The sequence below is a fragment of the Myotis nattereri genome (genome assembly GCF_964212035.1).
Source record: "Myotis nattereri genome assembly, chromosome: 1".
NCBI lineage: Eukaryota > Metazoa > Chordata > Mammalia > Chiroptera > Vespertilionidae > Myotis > Myotis nattereri.
The window spans coordinates 90,969,223-90,996,130 of record NC_138075.1 but is presented as its reverse complement, the minus strand read 5'-3'; the positions used below and the strand labels follow the sequence as shown (position 1 = coordinate 90,996,130).

The following is a 26,908-nucleotide window of genomic DNA, read 5'->3' as shown; positions in this document are numbered from 1 at the left end:
ACAGAGATACCCAAAGCAGATCTGTTTTTATAACATAGAATCCTGGTGGCACTGAGAGTAGACAATCGAGGGCAAGGATAAAGCGAGACCTGATGAAGGTAATGGGGATCTGAACGAAAGCCAGAGCAGTGGGAGTAGCATGAAGGGGATGAAGGAGAGAGGCATCTGAGAGGCTGCGTTCATTTCAGGATGGTAGATGGCATGTAGCAAAGAAAGCGGAGGCAAGCTGAGCGGGCTCCCCCAGGCCAACTTGCTACATAAAGCAGACCATGGTCTCAGAGGAAGAGACTGTCCAGGTGGCAAGGGATTCCTCCTGGTCATCTCAAGAAGACTTCTCCTTCCTAGAATGCCCAGAGGGAGAGCAACTGACCATGTGCTTTGCCTGCATGAAATATCAAAATCAATGATTCCGGACATGGATCCTCAGCCTAGCAGCTTCAGAAGTCTTTTAAACAACTTTTAGACACTTTTCCAGGTGAATCTGATCTGGGAACTCAAAGTAGGTTGGAGGTGGGGCCCAGGCATCCGTATTTTGAAAAGCCCCCAGGTGATTCCGATGCACAGCTGGGATTTGGGAACTACTGTGGGAAATGTATAGAAAACATAGAGTCAGGACATAGTGCCCGTGGACACTATGATGGCTTGAAGACTTTAGGTTTTGGTCTCCAACAGTATCTCAAGCACCATGACCTTCACCTTCAATTCTCATCCTCAGCAAACTCATCAGGAGAGCCCTAACTGGTTTGGCTCAGTGGATAGAGTGTCAGCTTTCGGACTGAAGGGTCCCAGGTTTGATTTGGTCAAGGGCACACGCCTGTGTTGCAGGCTTGGTCCCCAGTGGGGGATGTGCAGGAGGCAGCCGATCAATGATTCTCTCTCATCATTGATGTTTCTCTCTTTTCCTCTCCCTTCCTCTCTGAAATCAATAAGGGTATATTTAAAAAGAAAAACACACACACACACATACATCAGGAGATAGGAGAGGCTGGATGTTTGACAAGTTCCCTGGACTTCCCAGAAGGACAATGTGCGTACAAACCTCCTTTTCACTCGTGTCCTCAAGTGAAATAGAAAGAGAGCCTGGCTGCCTCAGAGACACCATGAGAGAGTCTTATTACAGGGTGTTTTCAGTCTTTAGAAAACAGGCTTCATAATACTTCTACCCATTTTCTGCCAGGCTTGTACAACACATAGGACTTTTATTGCTATTATTGTTTTTATTTCTCAGAAAAATCATACAGTTCAAAGGTAAGGCAGGTGTTAAAAACATCATCCCTTCTACACACCGGGCTCTGTGGGACTTGGGCAAGGTCAGACAGCCAGAGCTGGTCCTGAATCCACTGCACTCCGGAGCTCCAGTTCCGCCTCTGGGCCATAATGGAGAAGGGTGACATAAAGGCATTTTTCTCTCCTTGTAAAGAGAAAAGGTGGGGGGAAGGGGATTATTTAAACACACCTCACTCACACTGCACTCACTGCATTGTTTTTCCTGTTGAAACACCCTGTTGGTTTTTAAATCCCTTTAAACCTACCGGCACCTGTATGGCCTGGATCCAAGAATTATTACCGAACCTCTCGCTTTTTATATCTAGCCACATAGGAGTTTCTGTGATGGTATCTGGCTCTTGGTTCAGTTGAAAATTTCAAAGCTTCCAGAGGTTTCCTTCTTGCATAGAACTAGAAGCATGCAATGCTTAGACCTGGTTTTATTTTTTATTTTTTATTAAGCAGAGACGTTTCCCCCTTTTAGTTCTCCTGCTGGATAAAGTAGTATTGTGGCATAACTGAATTGTTCCTCTGTAAAGACACTTCTGAAATATTGACCAAAAGAGAGGGTAGAGGACAGATGGGGGGTCTCTACCAGCAGCTTATGGTATGTGAGGTGACCTGTCTTCAGGGCAAGAACTGAGGCTGAAAACATAATGAGGACTTCCCAGAAAATTCATTATAACAAAGCATAATGTGAGCTCGCTCACTGGGCACGAAAATAAGCTGAAGGAAAGTGACTCCCACATAAGACCTAATTAAATACTTTGATGTCAGAAAGCAGAGCAGGGAGGGGTGGAAAGTCAAATCAGACCAAAGTAAAGACTTAAATTTAAATGGAAAGAAGAAATGTTTCCCTCTCTCTCTTTCTCTCTCTCTCCCCCCCCCCCCCACCCACTTCGGCCTCTCTCTTTCTCTCTCTCTCTCACACACATACTTTCTCTCCTTTTCTTCCTTTGTTATGAAGGAAGAATAAGATTCGGGAACAATGGGTTGTGAATTCTTTAGCCAATTAGTCCAGTGACTTACTACTGTTCATAATGCACAGAATATCACAGGCTGTTTTGCGGCCTCCCCAAGTTGGTTTGTTAATAACAGGAAGCTAGCACTTCTCAGTACAGTGGATCAGCTACACGTGAAAATAAATGCAAAAAACCTGGAGGGGAATAGAAGCAGACCGAGAGTAGCCTTGATTTAATTTAACGTTTGGGGGTCCACACACAAATGAGCATTTTAGTAGGCTTCATGGTGGAAGTTGCTGTCATTTGTAAAATATTCTGGCCAATTAGCTAATAGTGTGCTTGGATTTCTCCTGTTTTGATACAGTAATACTAAGTACATTGTGAAGCCCAATTATACAAATCATCCCCATATGCCATACCAGTCTTTCTTTATGAACTGTGTTTATAAATCCTGTGTGAGGAAATGTGTACTTCAGCAATTTAGACCATGTGTAAAAACATAGCCAATGGGATTGTCAAGAAAACAAGCTCCAGCCTAGGAAGTCCTAATGTGTTCCGCTGGAATAGCAGGAGGGTGCCGGGGAGCGCAGTGCTCTGCTTGAATACATATTGCTTTAGTGTTTAACCGATTTAAGGGCTTCCGCTTCCCTTTCTGTTATTGTATTCTTCTTTTCTTTTAGGATCCAACCTTGGAGTTTTTGCGAAAATTTGGGATTGGTCTTCTGTCAGGAACAATAGCCTCAGTCATTAACATCCCTTTTGATGTTGCCAAAAGTAGGATTCAAGGGCCTCAGCCAGTTCCTGGAGAGATCAAGTACAGAACCTGTTTTAAAACAATGGCCACAGTCTATCAGGAAGAAGGGTAACACATTCTTAACTTAATAAATGAGCAACCCTCAAGGATTGTCCAAACCGTATTATACTTCCATTATGATGAGAGCCATTAAGCCCTCCTAAATTGGGGGTGTGTCTGAGAAGCTCTGGGGAATAGATGACAAACTTCAGCCAGCTAATGCAATAATGAGATGTTAGCAGAACATTCTTATACCATCAAGAACCGTGAGCCACCACTCTACAATATGCTGCATTTTTGTCTTAGAATGCTAATATGCACTTCTTGCTTGCCAGTTTGCATAAAATGTTACTGCATATTGTATGCCCTATTAACACATGGGCAAGAGAACCCTTGCCTTCTGTCTGTAAATCTAATCAAAATGTCACCTAATCATATTCTCCTGAGACAATTAAACATGAGAGTCCTGTGAAAGTATCTTTCTTTTAAAATTTTGAAATATGTGCCTATTCTGCTGGTCAAAATGTTGTTAAGTCTTACTTTTGTCTCTTGATCCTGCCTCATCCAAGTCTTATTCTAAGTAAACAAGTGATTTTTATTATTTTGATCTAAACTGCATCATATTTCCTTATGTGAAGACTGAGTTTTTGGTCTTTCAAATTCAATTACAGAAGTCACTTTGTCCAAATGCATAGCGGTCTTGAGAGTAAGGCCTGTCTTGAAAGCAAAAGCCATCATGTGATGAAAAGCATATTTCTGATTGGACAAGACCAGCATAGCTTGGATAATGAAGAATTAATGAACTCTTTCCCCTTGTCCAATTTGTTGCAGAGACTATTTAGCAAGATAATTTCAAATAAATATTTTATAAATGCTGAGTTAGCATTTCAGTAGAGCTGAGGTACAACTCCATTTTGTCTTCAAAAAAAGAATGTTGCTTTTTTTTTTTTTCTTTTCACTTATAGGATTTTAGCTTTGTACAAAGGCCTGCTTCCCAAGATTATGAGGCTTGGACCAGGTAAATGTGTTTTTATTACTTATATCCTTCCTTCTTTATTAAGTTCTAGTGTCTTTTTTTTAATTTGTGTCTAACAGCAACACAGTAAAAGTTTATTCCACTGTGAAAGGCAGAAATCTTGAGGATATAGAGCTGCCTATGAGTATTCAAAATACTTACTGCGTCCATTAGAAATGTTCTACCTTTGTTTATAAGGCACTATTTATGGCCTTGCTGGAGGCTGTTAGAAGCCAAAGCCCAGCTTAAGTCAATAGGAAAGGATCCACAGCCAGTTGGAGTTTGAGTGAGCACCCAGGTGCATACACTCTGGCTTCTGACTGAAGGGGAGGATTTTCAGTGGGTGAGGGGCCAGCCCAATAAAAGTTTCCTGGTGCTCCCTCTTCTTGTTCCTGTCTCAATTTCATTTCAAAAAAGAGAAAAGGAGGCAGCCTTGCCTCCATGAGCAGCAAGAGCCACTTGTCTTCACGGTCACCTCTGGGGAGTGGTGCGGCGCAGCCTGGTGCGCCTTCCTGGTCTCTGCCTGGTGGTGGAGGCTCCTGGCTCAGGGCCTTACCTCAGGACACCAGCCCACAAACACTGGCTGCCATTCCCTCAGGGAGAGTCAGCTGCCTCTATGTAAATAGATAAGAAAATAACTGCTACAGACTCAACCGCCTGGGCAAATAGTGTTGGATTATAAGCAACCTTGTGAGTAAGTACGGAAGTATAACTTTTTTTTTTTTTTAACCAGGCCACACTCACCTACTTAGACATCCTGGTAATGTTTCCTAGAACCTCCCCCTCCTCCTCCCTTCTCTCCTTTTCCGATTCCTCTGTTAACAGCAATGTCCTCCTCTCCTACTGTACTCACACATGTACACATTTACCCTTAAATCTCAACCCAATGAACCAGCATTTCTACCAACCTGGGATATAGAACAAAGTCTGTAAATTGAAGCTGGTAAACAGTTCACACTTTCTTGTGTTTAGAAAACACTTCCTCAATTCCAAATCCATCTATCCCAACTTTTCTAGGCATTTAAGCATGGATTTTGCTTCACATTTGAGATTCAGACCTGCCTTCTGTTAGTCTTTGGCCCAATTGTAAAAAAAAGGACCCAATGATAAGAATATTGGTGATTTAGTGCAATTCTCTCTGTATGTGGTGTTTTTCCTTCACCACACAGTAAAAACCTGCTAGTAGGCCTAGCATTAGAGAAAATCAGAGGACTGGCCCTAACCCAGCTTTCTCAGGAGGGGGTGGGCCTGAAAAGGGTGATGACCCTGGAGAGTTTAACTAAAATGGTAATTGGCTGGAAACTAAATCCAAAACTCTTTAAATAATCTGACCCCAAGTTTTGTTAGAGGCATGCAAATGTTTGGTTGGCTTTTTAAAATGTTTTTGCATGAGGTATCCTGAGTTGTGGTGGTGTTAAATCCAGTGAAAAGGGTTGTTGTGGATGTTCTATCCAAGCTAAACAATACTGAGTAACTAGAAATCTCATTCTAAGACCTGGCCTCACTCTCATTCCAAACGTGCAAGTCCTACCAACTTCAAATGAAAGAAGGTAAAGAGAAAGGTAAGGTAAGATGATTTTTTTTGAGAGAGAGAGAGAGAGAGAGAGAGAGAGAGAGAGAGAGAGAGAGAGAAAGAGAGAGAGAGAGGTGAGCCTGGAATTTCCATTCTTCATTCTGGAGAAGCATCTCATCTTGTTTTGTAACAGCCTTAGCACTCTATGTGGCTACTGATAGGTACCTCACATGAAGGGAGAATCTTGAAGTCTGTGGTTTAAACTTCAAATATCACTAGCCTGTAGACTAGCCCAGTTCTGTGTGTTCTTGTCTTACATTGTGAATAGTTAATAAGAATAAACGCTGCAGTTACATACAAATCCACAACCCTCTGCAGTGCATTCCTCCTCGCTTGCCAGAGCGCCAAGAGGGCTACAGCAGTGAGACGGGTCTAGTAGAGTATCTTCATGGGTTAAAAATGAAAATTACAGGCAGATAATTATCTTTGGTATAAAGTTACACAAACATGTGCAGCCTGTAGGTTTTTTAGAAAGCATATGGCAGTGTGTACAAAAGAACTAAAATCAAGTTCCCTTTCTTTCTGTTAGAAGTCAGTCTTCTGTTCATTCAGCCAAGTCTTCTCTAAGTTGTGCTGAGGATATTTGTCCACATTTTGATTTTGTAATCGTTTTCACACAGACATGAAAGGAGAAATAGAGATTGTCTTAAAGGACACAGAACATGTGCAATTTGCTGCATTAGATAGAACACAAAATCGCCCACATACAAATGCTCTCCTGATGTCTAGGTATTCAACAGGGTTGTGCCTGTTTTCCTGTATCATATTCCTGTTGACATATTACATAGCAAGCCTCTTTGCAGCCAGTTATATAACTCTTCTCTACCAAGACAAATGGTGCTCTTATGACACCCACCCCTACTACCAAATTTTCAAGTGCAATCCATATATGTCCTAGGCAGATAAAAGGAATGAAAACAAAAGGAGGTTGAAAGCTAGCTTAGTTTTGCAATACATATTTTTTTAATATTCAGAAGCTATTTTTCACATTGCAATCCAAATTGAAAGCTGTAAGAGAAAAGCAGCCTCATTCGTCAAGCACCATCTTAGAGATTTTCTTCTTGAATGCAGCTACAACAATGCTAATTATGGACTGAAAAAGATAAATCCTTTGCCTACATATGAAGAACCTGAAGGCTTCTGTTTGCAGGAAAGCCACATGCCCTTACATGACTAAATGCCTATATTTATTTACTTTTAAAAATTAAAAGTGCCTGAAAAGGAATCTGATGAGAAATGATGAAAGTTACAGAAACTCATGGGGGAAAAATGTATTTGGAGACTCAAGATGGTCTTGATTTTGCTCTGAGAATTTTCCACAGTAGTTTTATATCTATATATTGGAGCTCAAGAACTGATGATTCTAAACAGCCCCTGCCCGATGGGTTACGTGGGATTTCTCAGGGGGAAAGACATCCCCGTTTTACAGGATTGTGATAAGAGCCAGCTCTTTTCTTTTCTAGGTGGTGCAGTGATGCTGCTGGTTTATGAATATACCTATTCATGGCTTCAGGAGAACTGGTGATTGCCTATGAGGTGTTTTTACCCCTGGAGATAATGCATATTTGCTCTACAGCACCTTAAAACTATCAATCAGCTAATCTGATGCAGTTACAAATTATAATTTATGTACAATTATAAAGGGGGAAACAATATAAGATCAGAACCTATTTTGATACTTCAAAAATTATCTCTAGACAATTTGAGACTGTAGTAATGGCCATATTCATAAAATTGTAAGAATAAAAATGATATGAAGCAATTAGGTATGCAAACTGAATATAGAAAAATAGTGTAGAAATCAGAAATATATCATAAAAGCAATATAAGTTTTGTAACCCATGTTTTATTTACAGTGGCTCACAATGAAAATCTATTGTATTGATAATTATTTTTTTCCAAGAGGCCAACAAATGCTTAAAGAAAAAAAAAAAAAAAAAAAAAAAAAAAAAAAAAAAAAAGCCAAAATTTAAAGTTTTTTAAAAATTTAACTCTTCCATAAATAATATGTAAAAGTCACAAATAAAGTATTTTAAAGGTGCACTAAAATGCCTTTTTAATATGTTCACTTTTATGTTAAAATGCAAATCTGTTCAGTTTTCTAGTTATAATTAACATTTCAGCTATATTTTCCTAAATCTACTTTATATTTTGTACTGTTGTTTAAATCAGGTCATACTTTAAACTTCTGATATTTGCAGTCTTTTATAACAAATAAAAAACATGAAGTTATATTAAACTACGTTTCTTCACATAGTTCCCTTTGAAAACAAGTTTTGTTGCTGAAATATGTTCATGTTAAATCACAAATTGGAACCACTTCTTGGACCCATGTGTGCTGTCTGTATTTGTACCCAAATGCCTGTGTTCAAAACTCTTACCTATGCCATTCTTAAAAGAACATTCAAACTAAAGTACATTGCCAGGTTATTAGTTATTGGTGACAGCTACAGGTGTGGAGTATGATATTTGCAGTGCTAAAATATGTATTATTCAGGAAAAATGTTTCAAAATAGAAGTACATTCTTAGCATTTCAAAATTCTTAGCAATTCCTGTACTAACGTGCACTCCAAAAAAATATCTTCTTGGCTTTGATATAACCAAAGGATTTTATATCTACATCCTTAAATGATGCTACTTCAGTAGCCAAAAGTCACCAAAAATATCTGCACGTTGTAGGTGACACCTGTTCTTAACTATTTCTATGGGGTATTTGTACCATGAGGCTATGCTATTAAAGCATTTTGAAAATAAAAAATAAAAGAAACATGGTAATTATTACTTTTTATTAATTTAGAGCATTTGAAGTATAAAAATAAAGGCTTTTTGACATACTGTATATACATACACAGCCTTCGGTTGTACATCCTTTCCAGCGTGTTTTTTAATTTATAGTTCAGCCCAATATTCAAAAGAGGGTCATTAAAAGTAGGAAAAGAAACAAACAAGAGAAATAAGAATGTGTCTGTTATACAACTGCATTCTATCCTTGCAGGTAATACTCTCGCATCCTGTGAGAGCACTGCCTGCACAGAGTCCATGAAATTGAACCTTTAACCTCTCCATGTGGATGGGATAGAAAAGGATCTCTGAAGAGTGCATTTGCCAGTTTAAAACATTTTCACCCGCTAAGAAACAGAGGAAATATGTCAACGCTAACCAATAATAATAATGTTTAAAAAAAAAATCCCAAACCCATACCTCATTCCATTTTCCTTCTCTTATTTTTAAGAGTAGCTTTAAATCATAATTGCTTTAAATAGCAAATTGTATTTGGGGTTTCTGTTGTTCTTTTAAATTTATTTCATGTGAATTCACTGTTGCTAAGAAAAGACCTAAAGGGGAGGGGGGAGAAAAAAAGAAAACTTTGATATCATTAATATTAGATTTAAAAAAAAATACAAGAACCAGAAAAATTATAAATAGCATAATAACAAGAGATTTCTTAATTTAGATAAAGAAAACAACATTTAGTTATGTTTCCATACAAACAATTGATAGTTTTTTAAAGACTCCTAGTAGCCACCTAAAAACATCTGATAAGGAAAAATTCTGTACCTTATGTCAGTTTTTCTAGACGGCAGCAGAGTCACTGTATGGTATGGTTTTAAAGTCTCCACCAAGATATTGGATTGGTATCTTTGTTCCATTCGGTTTATAGTCTATTTTCTCACCAGACTAGGAACTCCAGATGTCAATAGGAGTTTTACAAGATCAAAGGAAGACTATGGCCCTGAGAGTTCATCTGCTCCTTCTGCTTATTCTTCTCCTGAAGTTGTAATCCTCTATTTGTAGCACTGAATTTCGATTGCTTTAAAAATAAATGCAGTTCAAAGCTCTCTATAAGATATCTGCTGCTTGGAGAAAACAATTCCTTGAACATAACTTGTATGTCAGAAATCTGTTTACTGTTTATATCCTAGTGATTTGAAAACCTAGCTAATCTAGCCATCTGAGTGTCCAGTGAAGCCGTGAAACCAATGTGATAACTTGATTGCCACATAGGCTGTGCACAGCACAGACAGGAAGACATCAAAATCACCTGACTCATCTCTAACAACCATATCTAGTGATGTGCCCTTTTAGTTATTGCACAGAATTAATACCAAAAACTTGCAATATATTAATTCTCCAACAGGTGAATTGTACCAATGTTTTACAAACATATTTTTAAGCCTATATTGCCAAACAGGAAGAACATTCTAAACAGAAGAGATTAAAAACTAGAATTTTGCCCAAGAAAATCAATTGTTTTAAAATGCAACATATAATCACACGTTCGCACACACATTTGCCCCACAGCTCTATTTTTAACATTAAAATTGGTCTAGAAAGATTTATCAGTTAAACGGTGTCCTGTAACTCCAGAAATGAATAAAGGGAAATTTTAAAAATTAAATAGCATCTGTATTACTAATACCGCCACCAGTTTACCTACATGTGAAACATGCTTCTGTACAACAATGTAAACTTCACAGCAAGCCATTTTTACATTCATTAGAGCAGAATTTCCCATTTTCTTTAAATTACAACGTAATTTTGGGCTGAGATTGCTGAACACACAGGTTAGCCAACAATAACAGTACAATTTAGTTTCACAGTGGTTTTCTTAACAGAAAGTTCATTTTAAGTGTCTTTGCAAAGCTTTTCACATTAAATGTTGAGTTTCTAAGTGACTTCCTTTAGAGCCTTCTTGTTCAAACCTTTTCCACCTTGTCTTTGTATGTTTGGCACGTGTGTTGTCTGATTAGGGTACAGAATGGGAGACTGGCTTGTTTTATCTGTTGTTCGAATTCTCTGCTGTAGAAAGAAAATGTCCTTCATGCGATGTTGAAGCCTTCCCTGCACACACAGAATTTATGGCAAGTCCAGATCCAGGAGCCTGAGCAGCCCACCACCAAACAGAGGCAAAAACGTTGCCAAAAAGTCACCTTTGCAAAAAGAAAGAAAAAATAGAGGAGTGGGGGAGGGGGACGCCCCATGGAATGAAAACACAAATGCACCATCCAGAGTCCATATTTACAAACTAATAGAAATATAAACATTGTCATATTTGGAACCAAGCCAAAATACCGGGAGGAGCTAAATTCAGATATTGCTTGTGTTATGCATATATTCTCCAACAAAACAGGTCATCTCTGAAAAATAAAGGATCACTCAAATCAATTATTGATTGGTTTCCTAATGATGAATTAAGGCTTATTTGGTCACCTTATTTGATTAGAGGGTGTAGCATAACTTTTTTCTATATGTATTTTCCTTTATTGATTTTGTGAAATCTCAACAATTGCACGTTTTCAAAAGTTTAGGTTGATTTAGAATAAATATACACATGTGGTTTTACCAAAGAATCATTTAAAAAGTTCCTTAAGCCCTTTGAGGGGTGCAGGTTTCTTCACTACATTAAAACAGTGTGTGGGCAGCACAAACGTCTCATTCAGTCCTTAATATTGCTTTTGTTTTTGAACCCTAACATCATGTCAGGTTTTCTGTGAAAGAGAAGTTATGGCAAGAAATATTTAAGTGTCATCAACACAAAGGAGGTGAGTCCGTAAAACCAGCTCTCCAGGCAGAGGGGAGGGAGGGGAGGAGGGTGAGGTCTGAGACTGGGGGAGATGGGCCGGTGTGCTGGGGGGGCCCTGGTGAAGCTGTTGCAGAGGGAACCTCCCATCAGAGTGCGGAAGCTGTGACCGAGTGACTACCTTCTCTGGCTGCCTGCATGCCCTTGAACGCCAGCGATGCGGGAATGTCACAGTTGTGGGGGGAAAGTGGGGTGCCACTGGCATGTTGCCATCCATGTCCAGCAACATAACCAGAAGGAGCAGCACTGTAGGTCATGTAAGGCGACACTTGGGCCGGGGCAGGATAAGGAGCCATGCTGGATGCTGACACAAAACTGCTCACAGTGGGGAGGCCATTTGGTGCCTAAGAAGAGGAGGAAAAGAGAAGAGGTGAAAATAATCACATTACAGTAGTTGACATTTTGCAGGTTCTTAGAGAGAAGCAGACTGTAGGTTTTGAGTGGTAGTAGCTAACCATATTCTGATTCTACTTTCTGATTTTTTTTTCTTTTTTTACGGTTTGACCTTAAGCATATTCTAAAGGCATTCACAGTCTTGCTATTTAAACAAACATAATGCCAAGAGACAAGATATTATTCTTTCCACAAAGGTTATGAGGAGGCTATGACCAGAAAATTCACAGTATTTGCTTTGCTATTCAGAATTATAGGAAGGCTATGCAGGGTGAGGAAAGAATTAGTGGTGATTAAATACTCTTAGAATCTGTTCTGCTATCCATATGCCTTTGTCAACCTTCCCCGTACTTCGGTTTTGTTTGGCTCTTTTGTTGAGCCATTTGTGAAGGGCCTGGTTGGTGTAGCTTTCATTTCCAGAAAGGGGGGTGCACAGAGTGTGGGCTGTCAGTTTAGAAACTCAAAATGAGTGCAACTTTTGCTAAATAAAACATGGACGGTATTTTAAAACATCATGCTGTAAATGCTTATTGGACGAAGGACATGCAAAAAAAATCAGACAGTTTGTCTTTTAAGAGTTTTTAAATGAAGATTGGGGGTATTTTTTCCAGAGCTATTTTATCAAAAAGGAAACTGGCTATCCAACTATAAAAGAACTGCATATGTGTGGTTTTGAAATTGGAAGATTTGCTTGCAAAGTTTTGAGGCCCCGTGATGTGAATTTTTAAAAGCCACATGGATAAATCTCTTGAAATGAATTTACATGTAAAATCTGTTTGCAAACAAAATGCAGCAGCTCTGGCAGGCACATCTGCCTAGAAACCAGTACTCTATTGGCATCCAATTATTGTTGGTATCGTTACTATTAACAACACTAAAAACACCCTGATTCCCAATCTGATTTTGGCATGAACACTCAACATCCTTCTTCAAATAACTTAATTTTCCCTTTAGTTTCTACATGATTTCAAAAGAAAAAGTAAATCCTTTTTTCTGGTAGTGATGTGAATGAATTCCATAGCAACATATTTCCTAGTGAAAGTAAAATGCAAATAATAGATTTCTTATTAGTAAAACTCATTTAATCCTTAGAGGTAAGTAAAGCAGACATATGTTAATTAGATGCTTTTTCCAGTTCAGTTGCAACATAGAAATTGTTTTCTGATTTAATTCATTTTGTTATTATTTTCACTTACACATCTCTGAGAATGCAATGGTGGGGTCTCAAAAATTATTTTCTAATTTAGAGTGATATTTGGAGTAGACTACATACATGGGTGTGATTTAACTGAATTAAATTATGAATTTCTGGCAGTAAGAATAAAAGTAAAGGAATTAAACTTGTGTCCTTGGTCTGTAAGAGCATATACCTCATGTTCTGTTTGTCAAAGTGCCTGTTCTTCGAAAAATTGGGAAGGAGAAAGGAAGCTAAGATTTCTTGAGTATGTCCTACCACGAAGAAATATTCAACACATTTTATCAAATAATGAGGGCTGTGTTGTACTGTTGAGTTTATAATAATTATAAGATAACATATAAGGAGTACAACACAATGTTGAATTAAAATTAAAATGCATTACACGGGTCCCAAAAGGTGATATGTACTCTTAAACAAAGAAATCATTGCACATCACTATTTAACATAAATAAATTTTATTCTCTTTTTATACCCAATAATACAGGTTAAGGATTTTAGCCATTTACTCTAGGGCAATTGGCAAGTCAGTGGCCCTGTTTAAAAGAAGTTACCACCCCTGTCTGACACGGGATCTTATGTAGCAAATATTTTTCTGCTTTTGCTGGACAATTAAAAGACAGACATAATTTAATCTCAAACTAGGGCACATTTTGAGATAACATCTGGTAAAATATTCATTCTTATTCTAGATTCTCATTGCTGTATCCTCATTCTGTTTCTTAACTTCTAAAAAAATATATTTTTCCTTCTTTCTGAGAATGGCTCATTAGAAAATGGCTCACAGGAGGCACTTAAGGCTCTCAGCAGATGAGCATGAATATACTAAGCTATCAAGTTGCAGGAGAAAGCTAGCATTGCATCAAGATTATAGTTCTGATCATGTTTATTTTGGATTTTCCTAATAGCCTGTGAGGAATTAGTTTGGAAAGGAATCATTCTAGGTCAGTTATAGAAAGATGGTTGCATCTGCGTTTGGCTCTTCCATTCTAGCATTCATTAATATATATTATTGATGCCAATGTGCACCAAGAATCATAACATAAGAATATGAAGATTAAAATGTTGAGGTTCAAATTAAAATAACAAAAATCTTTGCTCAACATTTTACAAATACGTAAGGTTAGATTACTAACATTATACATGACAGAAACAACACTCTCATTAGTAGAAAAAAACCTGTTGGTGAGTTTTCTTTGTCATCATAACTTTTTCTTCCCATTCTTTTGATCTTTATATTTTTCTATCATTCAAAATGACAGTGCTCTCTGAAATTCTTGCTTTGTCATCTTCCCTTTCCTCCCCTTACACCCCCTTGATTAGGGGCTCCTCAAGTGTTTTGTTGCAATGTCTACAATATCCTTACATGCATCCACTTCTTTTTGCCCAGGACTGCTCCCCCTGAGAAACCAGGCTGGAATACAGTCTCGCTTCAGAGTTCCGGGGAATTAGGAGGAGGCAGAACATTGGATGTAGGCCCATGCTACCTTCAGGCACCTTACTTACTCTATGACTGCATTTCTTTGTCAAGCACCAAACCTGCTTTTATGTTATCATTCCTATTAGTATAAACATTTCAAAGTTCTCTAAAATCTGCAATATAGTTAGAGTCATTTTAGTCTCCTCTGTATTGCAGAAGAGAAGGAAAGCTGGGAGAGATCTGACATCCACAAAAAGGCAAAAGGAGGCTAAAATGTTTGCTTAAAAATTTTTTTTTTTTAAATTTAAACAGTGTAAAAATAGCTCTGGACTTTCCCTCAGGTTAAATTACAACCTAGATTTGGAGTGAAAAGTTTTGTCTTAATTTTTCTTTTTACTTTTAAAGTTCAGATTTAGAAATTTAGGGGGGAAATGGCCATAAGCAAGATGAGAGAATAAACATGCTTTACAATGTAACTGCCACCTTCACCATTCATACTAGTGACTCATTAAATACATCAATTTTCTCACTATTAATTTTGAAACATGACATTAGTAAAAGATATAAATCTCTGCTGGGTAAAGTAATTGTTATTTATGAAGCAATCACTGAAAGAGTAAAATTTTCCACCTCAAAGGAAAACAACTACAGGTAGCATTGATGTTTGTTTATTCTTTCCAGTAAAAGAGTACACTTCTTAAACACCCCAAATCTGCGTAATGTTTTCAGTAAAGGGCATGTAATTAATCTGAAAAGCTAGTTAGGCTGAGTAGAGACTACCAAATGTACACCATAAATATAGTGGGAGCAAACATGCTAAATTACTCTATTTAATTGGATTGTAAATATGATTTATAAATCAACCAACATATGGAATATGGAATCCCCAGGGAAGAGTAAACAAATTTTCCAAATGAAACCCCAGCATTGGGCATGTAATGGAAATCTCATTTTTGAAAAAGACTTTACCTAAAGATTCCATAAATAAGACCTCAATCCATCAACCCCTTTTTTTAATGCACATCTTCCTTGAAAGCAATGAGATAATCCTTTCCTCCAAAGAACTGTACAAGGGTCCTTCCTGAAGCAAACTATTAACTATTTAATTTTGAGAATGAGATTTACTAATACAAATCAAATTGTATAGCCTGAATAAAGCAAGTCACTTGATTTGTTGAACATTTTTAGAAAAAAAGACAGATTTTATCCCACCAACATTAAAGAAAATTACCTAGAAAAAATATAAAATGCAATGTAGTTTGGTTAAAGTTATAACAAGAATGAATGAAAAGTATGTGTTCATTTCACTGGTTCTAAAATATTAGAAATATAGATTTGCCAATTCTTAAGAATATCATTTTTAAGTGAATATATTGATAATTTCTATTGGCAAAGAGCTAGATTATAAACAGTTTGAGGACAGGGACTTGCCTTAATCATCTCATATCCCCACAAAACAGGACACATTACAGGTGTTTTATAATCATTTGTATACTTAAGTTAGTGCAATCTTTTGAAAGCAAAACATGTCATACTCTTGCTTTTAAAAAATGCAGGTACTCTTTATCACAGAATAAGTATTATACTTTAAGTAAGCAAAATGAATAAAGCTGTTGAAAAAAGTAAATAAAAGTTCTAACCTAGCCATTTCATTATTTGGTTGATGGGCGTTCCATTTATTACCACCCCCGAGAAAATGGAAATGCATTAGTATTCAAACACTAATGGCCACAAAAAAATAAAACCTGGTATGACAACTGTCTGGCAATTATAGGTTATAGATTATTCTTCAAATTCTGGAAATTGTCTACTGAACATTTTCTCTCTTGAAGAAAATACAAATAGCAGTGCCAAATCCTCTACTGACAATCTTTTATCCATTCACCAGTTATACCTAGTCCTCCCCTTATGATAAAATGAGTTTACCTTGGTTTTAAAATGAAGTAGATTTAGCCACAAATAGAGATGTGCTTCACCTAGAATTTCAACCTCGATAGATATCATAAGCAAGAAAATGGTTCAGATCTGAACATAAACAAGACTTTCTTTTTTGGTGAAATCATTTTTCTGTCTGTCATTTTAAATGTCCTAGTTCAATATGCAATAACTTAGCAAAACAAACCTGATAAAATCAAATGACAGTTGTAAATATGGTTTCAACATTCATCCAAAGGATTTTAATTATGCTTAGTTATCCCACTGAAGATCTACATGTTTCTAGGTAATGGAAAACTGATCATTTAAGCTTTTTTTCTAAATGTTATGTTTCCAAATGTTATTAAAATTGATGTAGCCTTTAAAAGTTTAGTCAGCTCTTTTGTATTTTATATGACACATTTAACTGATATGTAATAATTAATTTTGTTTTAAAACACTAATAGTTAAAAGCTAACTGGGACAAAGAATGTTTTACATAATAGATAACATTATGAATTTCAAAGACTATTGGCATTAGCCTACAATTGCATTCTCTCTACAAAATGATAAATTTTTTAACACAAAATTAACTTTATTTGAAATTTTAAAAAATCCAATGCAAAATAACATATTTTCACAAGAACAGCATGTCTACAGGAACAATATGACTGCAAGGACTGCCAGTTTTTAAAATAATGCACTAGAAAATTGTGTTCAATATTCTGAAATACTACCTTTATTTCAAAAACAATGTGCAAATGTTCATAAGACGTTTAGAATAATTTATGCCTCTAAATTCAACTATTTTCACACCTCTGAACTTTTTCTTAATTTTGAGTATTTATAGACTTTCTTCATTTTTGACATCTCTATTTGTAGCTAATATCTTATTAAGCTTGCTGTCTGAGTTAAATATATACTACCCAAAAATGAAAATACTCAAAACTTATAAATCTACCATTCAGATACTTTAATTAGAGTACCATATCTGCAAAAATTTTTTCTGAGAAAGTTTGCCCAATTGTAGAACATTTTTCAAAAGCTATACAACTGTTTATAAACTGTTTAAATAAAATGAGACATTGATTCACTAAGTACCTTGTAAAAGGATAGCCCATTATTCTCTCTATATATTTTTTTTGCCATTCAATTGCATTCAATAGAGGTTTTATGATTTCAACAGAAAAGAACCAGCCATTAAGAACCAGAGAACATTGTTGCCATTCAGAATTAGATGAGATTAAAGGATTCTAACCCAATATATAATGTGGGTGAAAAAAAGACAAAATTGATAAATATTATTTTTCTCATTTCCTCAGTGGTAGGCAATAAGGATTTATCAATGGCATTATAAATTATCATTTACAGTGTATATTAATGTGTAAGACAAATTTAAATATTCTAAACTAATGTTTTAAAAACAAAAGATAGGTGAGTGTACCAATGTGTATAAGGTTCTAATTGCTAGCAATCAGGCATCTTTGCATTTAAAATGAAAATGGAAATTAGATTACAATAATCAATTCTACCTACAATCACTTGTCAATTCAGCCTCTTGGGTAATTTCACAGGTGTCTTCTGGTATAGATTATGGTCTAAATCCTATAATCCTGAATTCTCAATTTCCTCCTTTATATACTAAAATAAAACTGGGATCATGTAATATTGTACTATTTAATAACAACTGCAAATGCCCTGAAAGTATTATTGTAAAAGTTTTGAGAATATATTTTTACCAAAGACTTTCAAATTTTGTTCAAATACAAAGATACACACACACACACACACACACACACACACACACACACACCATCCCTTACCTTTGCATGTTTAAGATCAAATATAAATGTATAATTTTGTCCTCAAGGAAATGAGTATCTAAATCCTAAAAAATGCTGGTTATGCCTGTATTGAGGATCTTTTAATTCTAGTGAATTACTTAATTGTAGCTAGGTGTACATCTTTAACTTTTGCTTTAAACTGTGTTATTTTTCAAAATGTATAATTAATTAGTTTAAGAATAAAATACAAATTCCAAAATTGCTCATAAATGACAGTCTACTTAGCACACCTGCAGCATTAAGCACTATTTTGATCATTGTCATAGAGTAATCGCTGGTTTCATTGTCTTTAGAAACTTTTCAAGTTTTGAAATTTTACATCATCTGAATTATCTTACTGTATGGCAATGCAGAAGATTAGCATACTGCAATTAAGAACTTTCCCAATGTAAATTTGATATAAATATGGCTTTCTTCTGGAAAAAAATTAACTTGTTTTCTTAAGTATTTAGAACAATACTTTTGATTACTTGCTTCTTTAAACTACTTGTTTTTATAAATCTGATAATTTAGTGATTTAATATTCAGTGAATTAAATGTAATCAATTTTCAACGTTCAGAATATACAGAGTAGATCATTCAAAACAGTGTTCTATTTTTATTTTAAATAGGTAATTTTAGTTTTGAAGTGTCTGTTTAAATACTAGATATATAATTCAAAAAAGCAAAAATTATCATAAAAGTTTCTGGATTATGGCACTGCCATATATATATATATATATATATATATATATATATATATATACACACACACACACACATCTATCCTGGGTTCATCAAAGATATGTGGGAATTAGGTACTATTTTTAACTATTCTTCATGATGTTATTCTAAGAAATGATGACCTAATAAAAATCACTGAGCACCTGTTAAACGCTTTCTACTGTGCTAGCTGCTTTATATGCGCTCCTATTGTTTGTAACAAAATACCTTGACACTTTTTTGACTATGAGGCCTCTGAACAAAGAATACTCTGAATTTGAAAATTGCTTGTTTTCAAAAGTTAATCTCTAGCCACCGCTTGTAACCACAGGTAATATTTAATGAATGCGTTCTATGTGCCACATGTTTGCATTACCCCACTGACTCTTCACACATCTCTTGAGGTTGAAACTATTGTTTCCCCATTTTACAGATGAAGAAATTAAGGCTCTAAATGTTTAAATAACTCACTTTTGTGGTGATGGTACTAGAAGATCAGACTTCCTAACCATTGTACATATTGCCTCTTCGTTACAAATTAAGGGCCCTTTAGTACAAGAAAATGACAAACTTTCTTATAATTTCCCTCTGGCATTCTTACAGTAGGAATAGAGTCAGAAAAGGGACTCTCTTTGCTGCTATTTTCTCTGATATGTATGTATCATGGGAGAACTATTAATATGTATCTGACTCTTTTTTAACAAAATACGGGAGAAATGAGGAAGTGGAAATGGGTTTGTTAGAGAAAATAACAACTAGGATTTTTTCCCCAAGTGAATAAAGTAACAAGTTCCAAGCTGGTTTTTACATATACGAAAACATTGCAAGTTTTATGACTTCAAAATAATGAAATGAAAGCTAAGTATTTTGAGGCTTTGGGATTGGAGTTTGATATTAAGAAATGTTCAAACCTGCCCAGCTCTGCTCATCGGCTCATAAAACCTTACTTTGCTTTAAGGTTGTTTGTTTGTTTGTTTTTGTTTGTTTGTTTGTTTTTGAGAGCTTTGGCTTTGAAGTCCTGATTCTAGCGTGGTGGTGACTTTAGACTCAGAAATCTTGGACTTTTGTTATTGTGGTTGCTTCGTCTTTCTCAGAAAAAAAGAAATAAAATAAGGAAAGGAAAGAAGAAGCCCAATGGCGTAAGTTTTCTTTGGGAAGGTCGGGGGAGGGACCGAGGAAAAAATTAAACGGTCCACAGCCAGTCCGTATAATTTGAGGTTTCTCACTAAGCTCCCTTGGGAGATTCCGACGTGACGTTTAACAGGCGGATGGTCACTTTATTAAGTTTATCTGGTCGCCTCTTCTCACCCGCAGGCCCAGCCACGCCGCGGGTCTTCGGGGAGCCGAGTGCGCGGGAGTGGGAGCAGGAGGCCCGCGGGCGCCCCGACCTCCCGCAGCCCCGGGAGCGCCCTCCACGCGGAGCCCCGGCCCCGGGGCTCAGGGCAGCCGCCCCCCCCCCTCCCCGCCCCGCCCGCCACGGCCCGGGGGCGCTTCCAGGGCCGGGGCCGGCGGGGTCAAGACCGAACTGCGCCCTCGAAGGTCGGGCCTCTTTCCTGCCCAGTGAACCCCGGGACCCGGCTCCCGCTCGCCCCGCAGCCTGGGCCGTCCTTCGCGCGCCCGGGCGGGACGGCCCCGCGCCGCCCTCCCCGCCGCCGACTGCTCACCTGGCCGTACTTGGCGTCCTGCTCCAGGGCTCCCTTCTCCAGCCCGTTGACCGCGTGCGGGGCGGCGGCGGGGAAGTTGCTGCGGCCCAGGCTGCTCCACTCCTCCACCTTGGGGCTGTGGTAGGGGGAGCTGTCGCTCACTCCTGGGGAGAAGGGGGGCGTCAGGCTGGGGTCCCAACCGCGTGCAACTCCCTCCCCCCTCCCCCGCCTCCGGGGCCCCTACTGAGCCCCGGGCCCGACCGCCCAGGCGCTGCCTCTGCGGCTCGCATTCCCGGCCCCTCGAAGTTCACTCAAGTTCACCGCCTGCGCCTGCGAATAGGCCTCCGCCTCACCCTGCCGGCGGGAAGGTTCCTTCTTTTCCGAACCGGACTTGGATTTCCGCCTGGCTCTTCAGAGAAACCCGTGGAAGGAACCTGAGCGCTGTGCCCAAGTTTTCCCAAGTCGGAGAAAGAACCAGTGAAGCCGGATGAACCCATCTCCCCAAGCCTAACCCAGCCTCCACGGAGGAAAACGCGGGGCTGAACAGCGGAGCGGGGCGAGCCGGCCTGCCTCGCCTGTGCTGGTGCGCAGGCACCCAGGTAAGGGGCCCCTAGGCTGTAGGGACCTAGTAGTTCTGTCAACAGACTGAACAAAAGACCTGCAAAGTTCTTTGCAAACACGACAAAATGCTGCCTACAATACATATGCAAAGTCTATGTGGGTAGGTTTTTGCCTTGCTGTGACCAACCTGGATTCCCCATCTCTCTCTATACATTAAATATGTGAGGGAATGTGCATATGACTCAAAAATAAATACTATAATTACCACTCCAAATGCCACATGTGTCAGTGATAAGGTTATGTAGAGGGGGGCTGGTTTTGTGTTTTTTTAATGATATGAACGGTTAAGAAAATGAAAGTAGAACTAAGTGTTTTCTTTAAAAAAAGAATAAAGTTGTCAATTATTTTATTTCTTTTACTCCTTTGTGTTCTTAATAGAGATGCAAAGAAAATCATATGGTGTAAGCTGATTACCACTATACCTAGAGTGTGCCTGTTGAAACATTGGCATCTTTAAGGGATCAAGTCCAATTTTAAAGAGAAGATGTTTGAAAACTATACGCAGCGTGCTCTTGTCTTTGGGACCCATGGGTGGGGGACCAAGGTTTGACAGAGCCACCACAATTTGATTTCAAACACTTCTGCCTGACACAGTGCCTGGAAGCAGTGCTCATTTTGTAGAAATGACTATTTATAGAAACAATCTTTGTATATCCACAGACTTGTCAGAAAACGGGTTGTTTAAAGCTGGCATCCAGAATCAACAACATCTCGAATGAAGAGTTACTGGTCTCCACAACCCAATACATGTACAGCTGACATTTGATCTGACTGCAGGATCCCTAGGGGAGAAAAGTTTTCTTTCGACTCTGTCCGTCTTCTCTCCCTGTCCCGCCCCCTCGCCAAAGAATTAGATTGTGTTCCAGTTTGCACCAGGACCACTGCGTTTTGGGCCAGAAACGGCCAGTCTCTCTTTGCCTTCCCAGACAAAAGGCCATCGGTAGGCACAAGCCTGAAGTTATCTTAAGAAATTGAGATTCCCCCTGCGAGCCCCCATTTCTGCTGATCTCACACTTTCCCATGAACAGGGGCTTCCTTTAAATGTCAGTGAGGTCAGTTTATCCTATAAATCAAGAGCAAACTCTCTCCAACGAGAGCCCCAACCAGCTCCGAATGAGACAAAACTGAACTCCTAGAAGGATCTTATCGATGCACAGAGAACAAGAAGATGAGAAATTGAAGCTCGGCTTTAATTACTTAAAAGATAATTGTACCACTGTGGTGGTAACCAAGAAAGGCTGGAAATAAAGAAACTACCCCCCCCCTTCCTATTTAATTTTTCTTCTGCACATTTTAAACTTTTGGCTGAGAAATTAAGAAGCTAGGCTCTTTATCTCTGCAATATTCAATATATTGCATCTAGGGCATTTTGACTTTCTTTTCTACCTACCTAGAAAGAAACTTACACTGTTTTTTGTTTGCTTGCTTGCTTTGCTTTGTTTTAACAATGCAGTAAAGGAAAACAAACTTGGAGCTCTTGAGGAAGCCCGAGGGAGCAGGAGGGCTGGGGAAATCGTTCTTATCAAGCAGAAAAGACATTGAGGGCACTGCAAGGTCAAGGGTGAGAAAGGAAAAGAACAGTGGGTTGAAAACGTGTAAGGACTAGACACCCACTCGCATTTCGGGGGGCAGAGGGACCCTACAACGAAGCGGCAGGCGCGCAGAAAACGGAAGAGGACAGAAAAGAGGACAGCAGGGAATTGCCATGCATTTTGTCTCCATCACAGACAGCGGTGGTTGGTGCCACTTCCTAAGATCATATATATCTTTTAAGGAGAGAGAGAGAGAGAGAGAGAGAGAGAGAGAGAGAGAGAGAGAGAGAGAGAGAGAAACAGTCCCAGAATGAGCAATGCAATAACATGCCAGTTACTGGTAGTAACTTCGGGACCTCCGTTTCCGAGGAAAAAGAAGTGAAGCATAAGAATGAAACCAATTAGGTGACATTTGAACTTCCTGCCTGAGCAAATTTGGCCTGATTGCTAGAATCCTCAAGAAGAACACTGCAATTTCCACAGGGTGCCCGACTCCTCGCGGCCGCATCGGATGCCCAAAGGGGCTGCCCGCCGCGGTGTGTGCAGCCTGCAGCCCTGCGCCAGCTCGGGTCTCCCGGGCTGCGCCCCAAGTCCGGCCCGGCCGCGTTCCCCGAAGAGCGCGAGCAGGTCTGAGGCTGCCGCGGCGGCGGCGCGAGAGGCGGGGGAGGGTGGCAAATGCGAACCATGTGTTGGGGATGGGGGGATGTTATGGGTCTGGTAGTTTGAGATGAGGCAGGAGACTGTGTGTGGTAAGGAAACCAGCGGCATGAATTTCAAGTTAATGAGATCAGGACACCCCCTGGGAGGACTCCTTCCATTTCCAAAGGAAAAAGCCCCAGGTGGTGGGATAGACTTGGGCGGAAGCCGCAAGTACGGACACTCGGTTGAGGGTGCGGAGTGAGAGTCTGCACGTCCTCGCGGCGGCCCTCGAGCCTTACCTTGGTCGGTGATGGAGCGAATTCCCAGGATGTCGGTAACGGAGTGGGAGGAGGGCCAGGTGCGCGGCATGGCCACGGAGCCGGGGATGGCGGGCACCCCGGGCGGCGTGGGCACCTTAGCGGCGGCCGCCGTGATGGGGCTGGGGTAGGAGTAGATGTGGTTATAGGGCAGCGCCGGCTGCGGAGCGGGCTGGTGCTGCTTGTACGAGTCGTAATGGGCCTGTTGGGCCAAGTTGCCGATCTTGTTACGCAGGATGCGGCTGATGGAGCTCACGGAGGGCACGTTGTACTTGTCACACACGCCGTCGGCCAGTAGGCGGTCCCGGATCTCCCAGGCGAAGATGCCGGGGTCCCTCTGCTTGTAGGTCCGGATGTGCTTCACCACGGTAGGGGTGGTGACCCGGGGCTTGCTGCCCCCGATGGCTCCTGGCAAAATCGAGCCTGTCTCGTTGTAGCGCGCCAGGATCTTGCTGACGCAGCCATGAGAGACCCGTAGCTGGCGGCTGATGTCACACGGTCTGATGCCCAGTTGGGCCAGTTCCACGATGCGAAGCCGGATGGCGTTGGGCAGCGGCCTCCCGTTCACGAACACTCCTCCCAGCTGGTTCACCTCCCCGAAGGCTGGCTCTGCAAAACAAACACGCGGCGCGCGGGGACGCGCACCCGCAGCTTGGGACGGCCGCCGGCCGCTCGGCCTCCGCGCGCGTCAAGGGGCAGGGCGGCTGCCACGGACCAGGGGCCCCGGGCTTTCCTCAAACCCTCTGGTCCCCGAGCTCTGCAGAACCGCCCCAAACCGCCGCGGTCCAGTCAGACCCCCTCCCTCGTGCCAATGGTGCTGGCAGCCGCTGGAAACAAATAACGTGGTGAAACGCAGGGCGGCTTCGAGCGCTCAAAAGTCTCGGAAGCGGGCGAGGAAATCGCTCATGACGCCTGCAACCGGCTCCTTCGCGGCTACTCGGCGCTAAAGTTCTTGGGCCGCTCCCCTTGGTCCCCAGCGCCCCGCCTTAGGGACCTGCGCAATTAGACAAGGTCTCGGGGAAACGGCAGGGTTTTTCTCTGTCCTGTTTGTTTGCGTGCGTGCGTGTACAGTATGTGAAACAAAACTTGGTCTGCCACGGGGGCTGCGGGGCTTGCCACGGCTCCCTTCTCTTAACATCAGAAACGAGCATCAACAGCAACCCAGTAGCCAGCGTTTAGACTGAACTGCTGTGCGCCTCTGACCCTTAGCGTGTTCCTACAAGTTGTAGGAACAGGAGCAAAGTCAATACGGAAAGTGTGAGCGCTCAGGGGTGCGCGCCCTCGCGCTCTCTCTCTCTCTCTCTCTCTCTCTCTCTCTCTCTCTCTTGCTCCCTCCCTCCCTCCCCGACTCTGACAGCGTCCCCCGCCGCCACTCACCCATTGCTCCGAGCAGCACACCAACCGGGCCCCAGTTCCGAGCTTCCAGAAAGAAACTTTCGCGCGGCCTCAGTGTCCCAGCCTGTCGCTGCCCCGGGCCGTGGGTGCCTCCGCTTCTCTCCGGGAGGAGGCGGCGAGAGTGCAAAAGGAAGGAGTAAAAGGAAGTCTGTGCCCCGCTGAAAGAGGCTTGAGTTCTGCATTTCAATCTAAGCAGCAACGTGGGCTGGGCTGAGCGGGCCGGGCGGCTCTGTCTATCACTCACCAAGGACACGCCCCCCAAAGGGGTGGGCCCGAGGGCAGGCTGCGCGGTGATTGGTGCGGGGCCGTGAGCGACAGCGCCGTCCGGAAAGTCCTTCCGCTGTCTCCTCGAGCTTGCTCGGCACCTGGGTGACTAAATACAATGAAATCTGGTGTTTGACACCTTCCGAGGAGCAGCGCAAACAGACAGCAAAATTATGCTGATAAAAGTGCTGAATACGCACATTAAAGCTTTTGGTCCCAATATGAGACTCAAAAAGGGAAGGGGCTAAGGAGACTTCTTTGGGGGACAGACTAACGTCTCAGAACTGTTACCAGGTGTAGCCACCCCAACCAAGCCAGGTGGCAACAGTGCGGGTGCGGGAAGATAGGCCCGTCGTAGAGACAAGGTTTAGGGGAGGCCGAGGCAGAGGTGGCGGCCACACTGACCGCCAGGTGCAAACCCCTCCTCCGCCCCCGCGACCAGCTCCACGCAGCAGCCTCTACAGGAGGGTTCACCCAGGAGCGCGGGGCCCAGTGTCAGCCACGCAGGCTCCGGGCAGGGGCCGCGCTGTGTGCGGAGAACGCAACCACCGGCGCCTACAGCCACAGACAGGTCACCTGGCGCGGGGCACACTCAGCGAGGCCAGAGCGCCCTGCGCCCAGCCATGGTGCTGGTCCGCGGGTGCTCAGTACGAACATCTGCCGGCTTCCCCCACTGGCAAACCACCGCACAGGAGTTTTGTTTAACTATGAGAGAGACTTGTCCCAAGATGAACACCCGGCGTGTGTGTGTGTGTGTGTGTGTGTGTGTGTGTGTGTGTGAGAGAGAGAGAGAGAGAGAGAGAGAGAGAGAGAGAGAGAGAGAGAGAGATTCCCGCATCTTCGGTTTAGCTACCAGAGGCCTTGAAGTTCACCCTATCTCTCTGAGTTTCCACTTTCGTTCACCCTAAATCTAATCTGAAGTGTACAGTACTCTTTCTTGGTGGCCAAAATTATTCACGCTTTGGGTGTGGGTTTTGGAGAATGCTAAACAAAGTTTTTAAAACAATATGGGGGACATTTTTAATGAACTTGGGAGCTGTGCTGCTTCGGGTCTGTGACACACAGACTGCTTGCGTCTGAGTGACGCTCCTTCTGGTGGCGCAGGATTCGGGCCGATCCTCCCGCAATCCCCAGGGATGTGTGTGCCTCTGGTCTACGCATAGGGAAGCTGACTGGGCCTAGATCCCCGGGCAGTAAGTGACAAAACTAATGATGAGTTGTGCTTTTTAAACCCAAGAGCAATCTCCAGATCCTTTCTCTCCTATGGTGCGCACTCCAAGTTCAAATTTACAGATATGAAAGATTTGAACGATAGAGGAAAGATGACTTCAAACATACTTAATTCTTTACAGTCGGGTTCTTGCAAAAAGTCCCACAACTAGGGACTTTTCCCTGGGTTCTGACCCCCAGCACCTGTTGTGTGGCACCGACAAGCGCTTTACAATGCGGACGGAGGTCCTTCGGGAATCCAAGCAGTTAGAACTGGCAGCTGCTTCGTGGGGCGGGAGTACAAATTAGCTACCACTGATATCGCAGGAGCGCCTAGGAGTTTGCCTTCGGCTTCTTTGGAGGAATGAACACGCTGGGCATCTTGACCCAGAACCCCCCTGACCCCGCCCCCCGCAGAAGCACCGCCACCTGCTGTGGCGGACTCTTCTGCGCTCCGCTGCGCCCAGGACGCTCCTCTGACCCTTGGGGGCTGCGGTGTAGGCTAAAGTTCCGCCCTGGGAGTGGCAAGACCCAGTGCCCTGATGTGGTCTAGGAGCTGTGCGAGGGCTTTAGGGGATGCACTGCACCAGCCCAGAATGACCCAGAGACTCGTATTGCTAGGGTTCCGG

The 26,908-nt window shown here is 41.4% G+C and overlaps 2 protein-coding genes across 2 annotated transcripts in view; one reads left to right on the top strand and one right to left on the bottom strand.

The window, feature by feature from the left end:
• SLC25A21 (solute carrier family 25 member 21) overlaps positions 1-10,541 on the top strand; it is a 535,471-nt gene extending 524,930 nt beyond the window's left edge. The window contains exons 8-10 of the mRNA XM_081094811.1: positions 2,909-3,090; positions 3,987-4,039; positions 7,073-10,541. Coding sequence (XP_080950937.1) covers positions 2,909-3,090; positions 3,987-4,039; positions 7,073-7,134 — 297 coding nt within the window. The 3' untranslated portion in view covers positions 7,135-10,541. The remainder of the gene's footprint in view (positions 1-2,908; positions 3,091-3,986; positions 4,040-7,072) is intronic.
• On the bottom strand, positions 10,431-24,792 carry PAX9 (paired box 9; the record flags this gene model as incomplete). Its single annotated transcript, XM_081098759.1, has 5 exons — positions 10,431-10,492; positions 11,313-11,535; positions 20,324-20,466; positions 23,394-24,020; positions 24,789-24,792. 5 exons carry the CDS (start codon positions 24,790-24,792, stop codon positions 10,431-10,433), a joined length of 1,059 nt encoding a protein of 352 aa, XP_080954885.1.
• Positions 24,793-26,908: the final 2,116 nt, after the last annotated feature.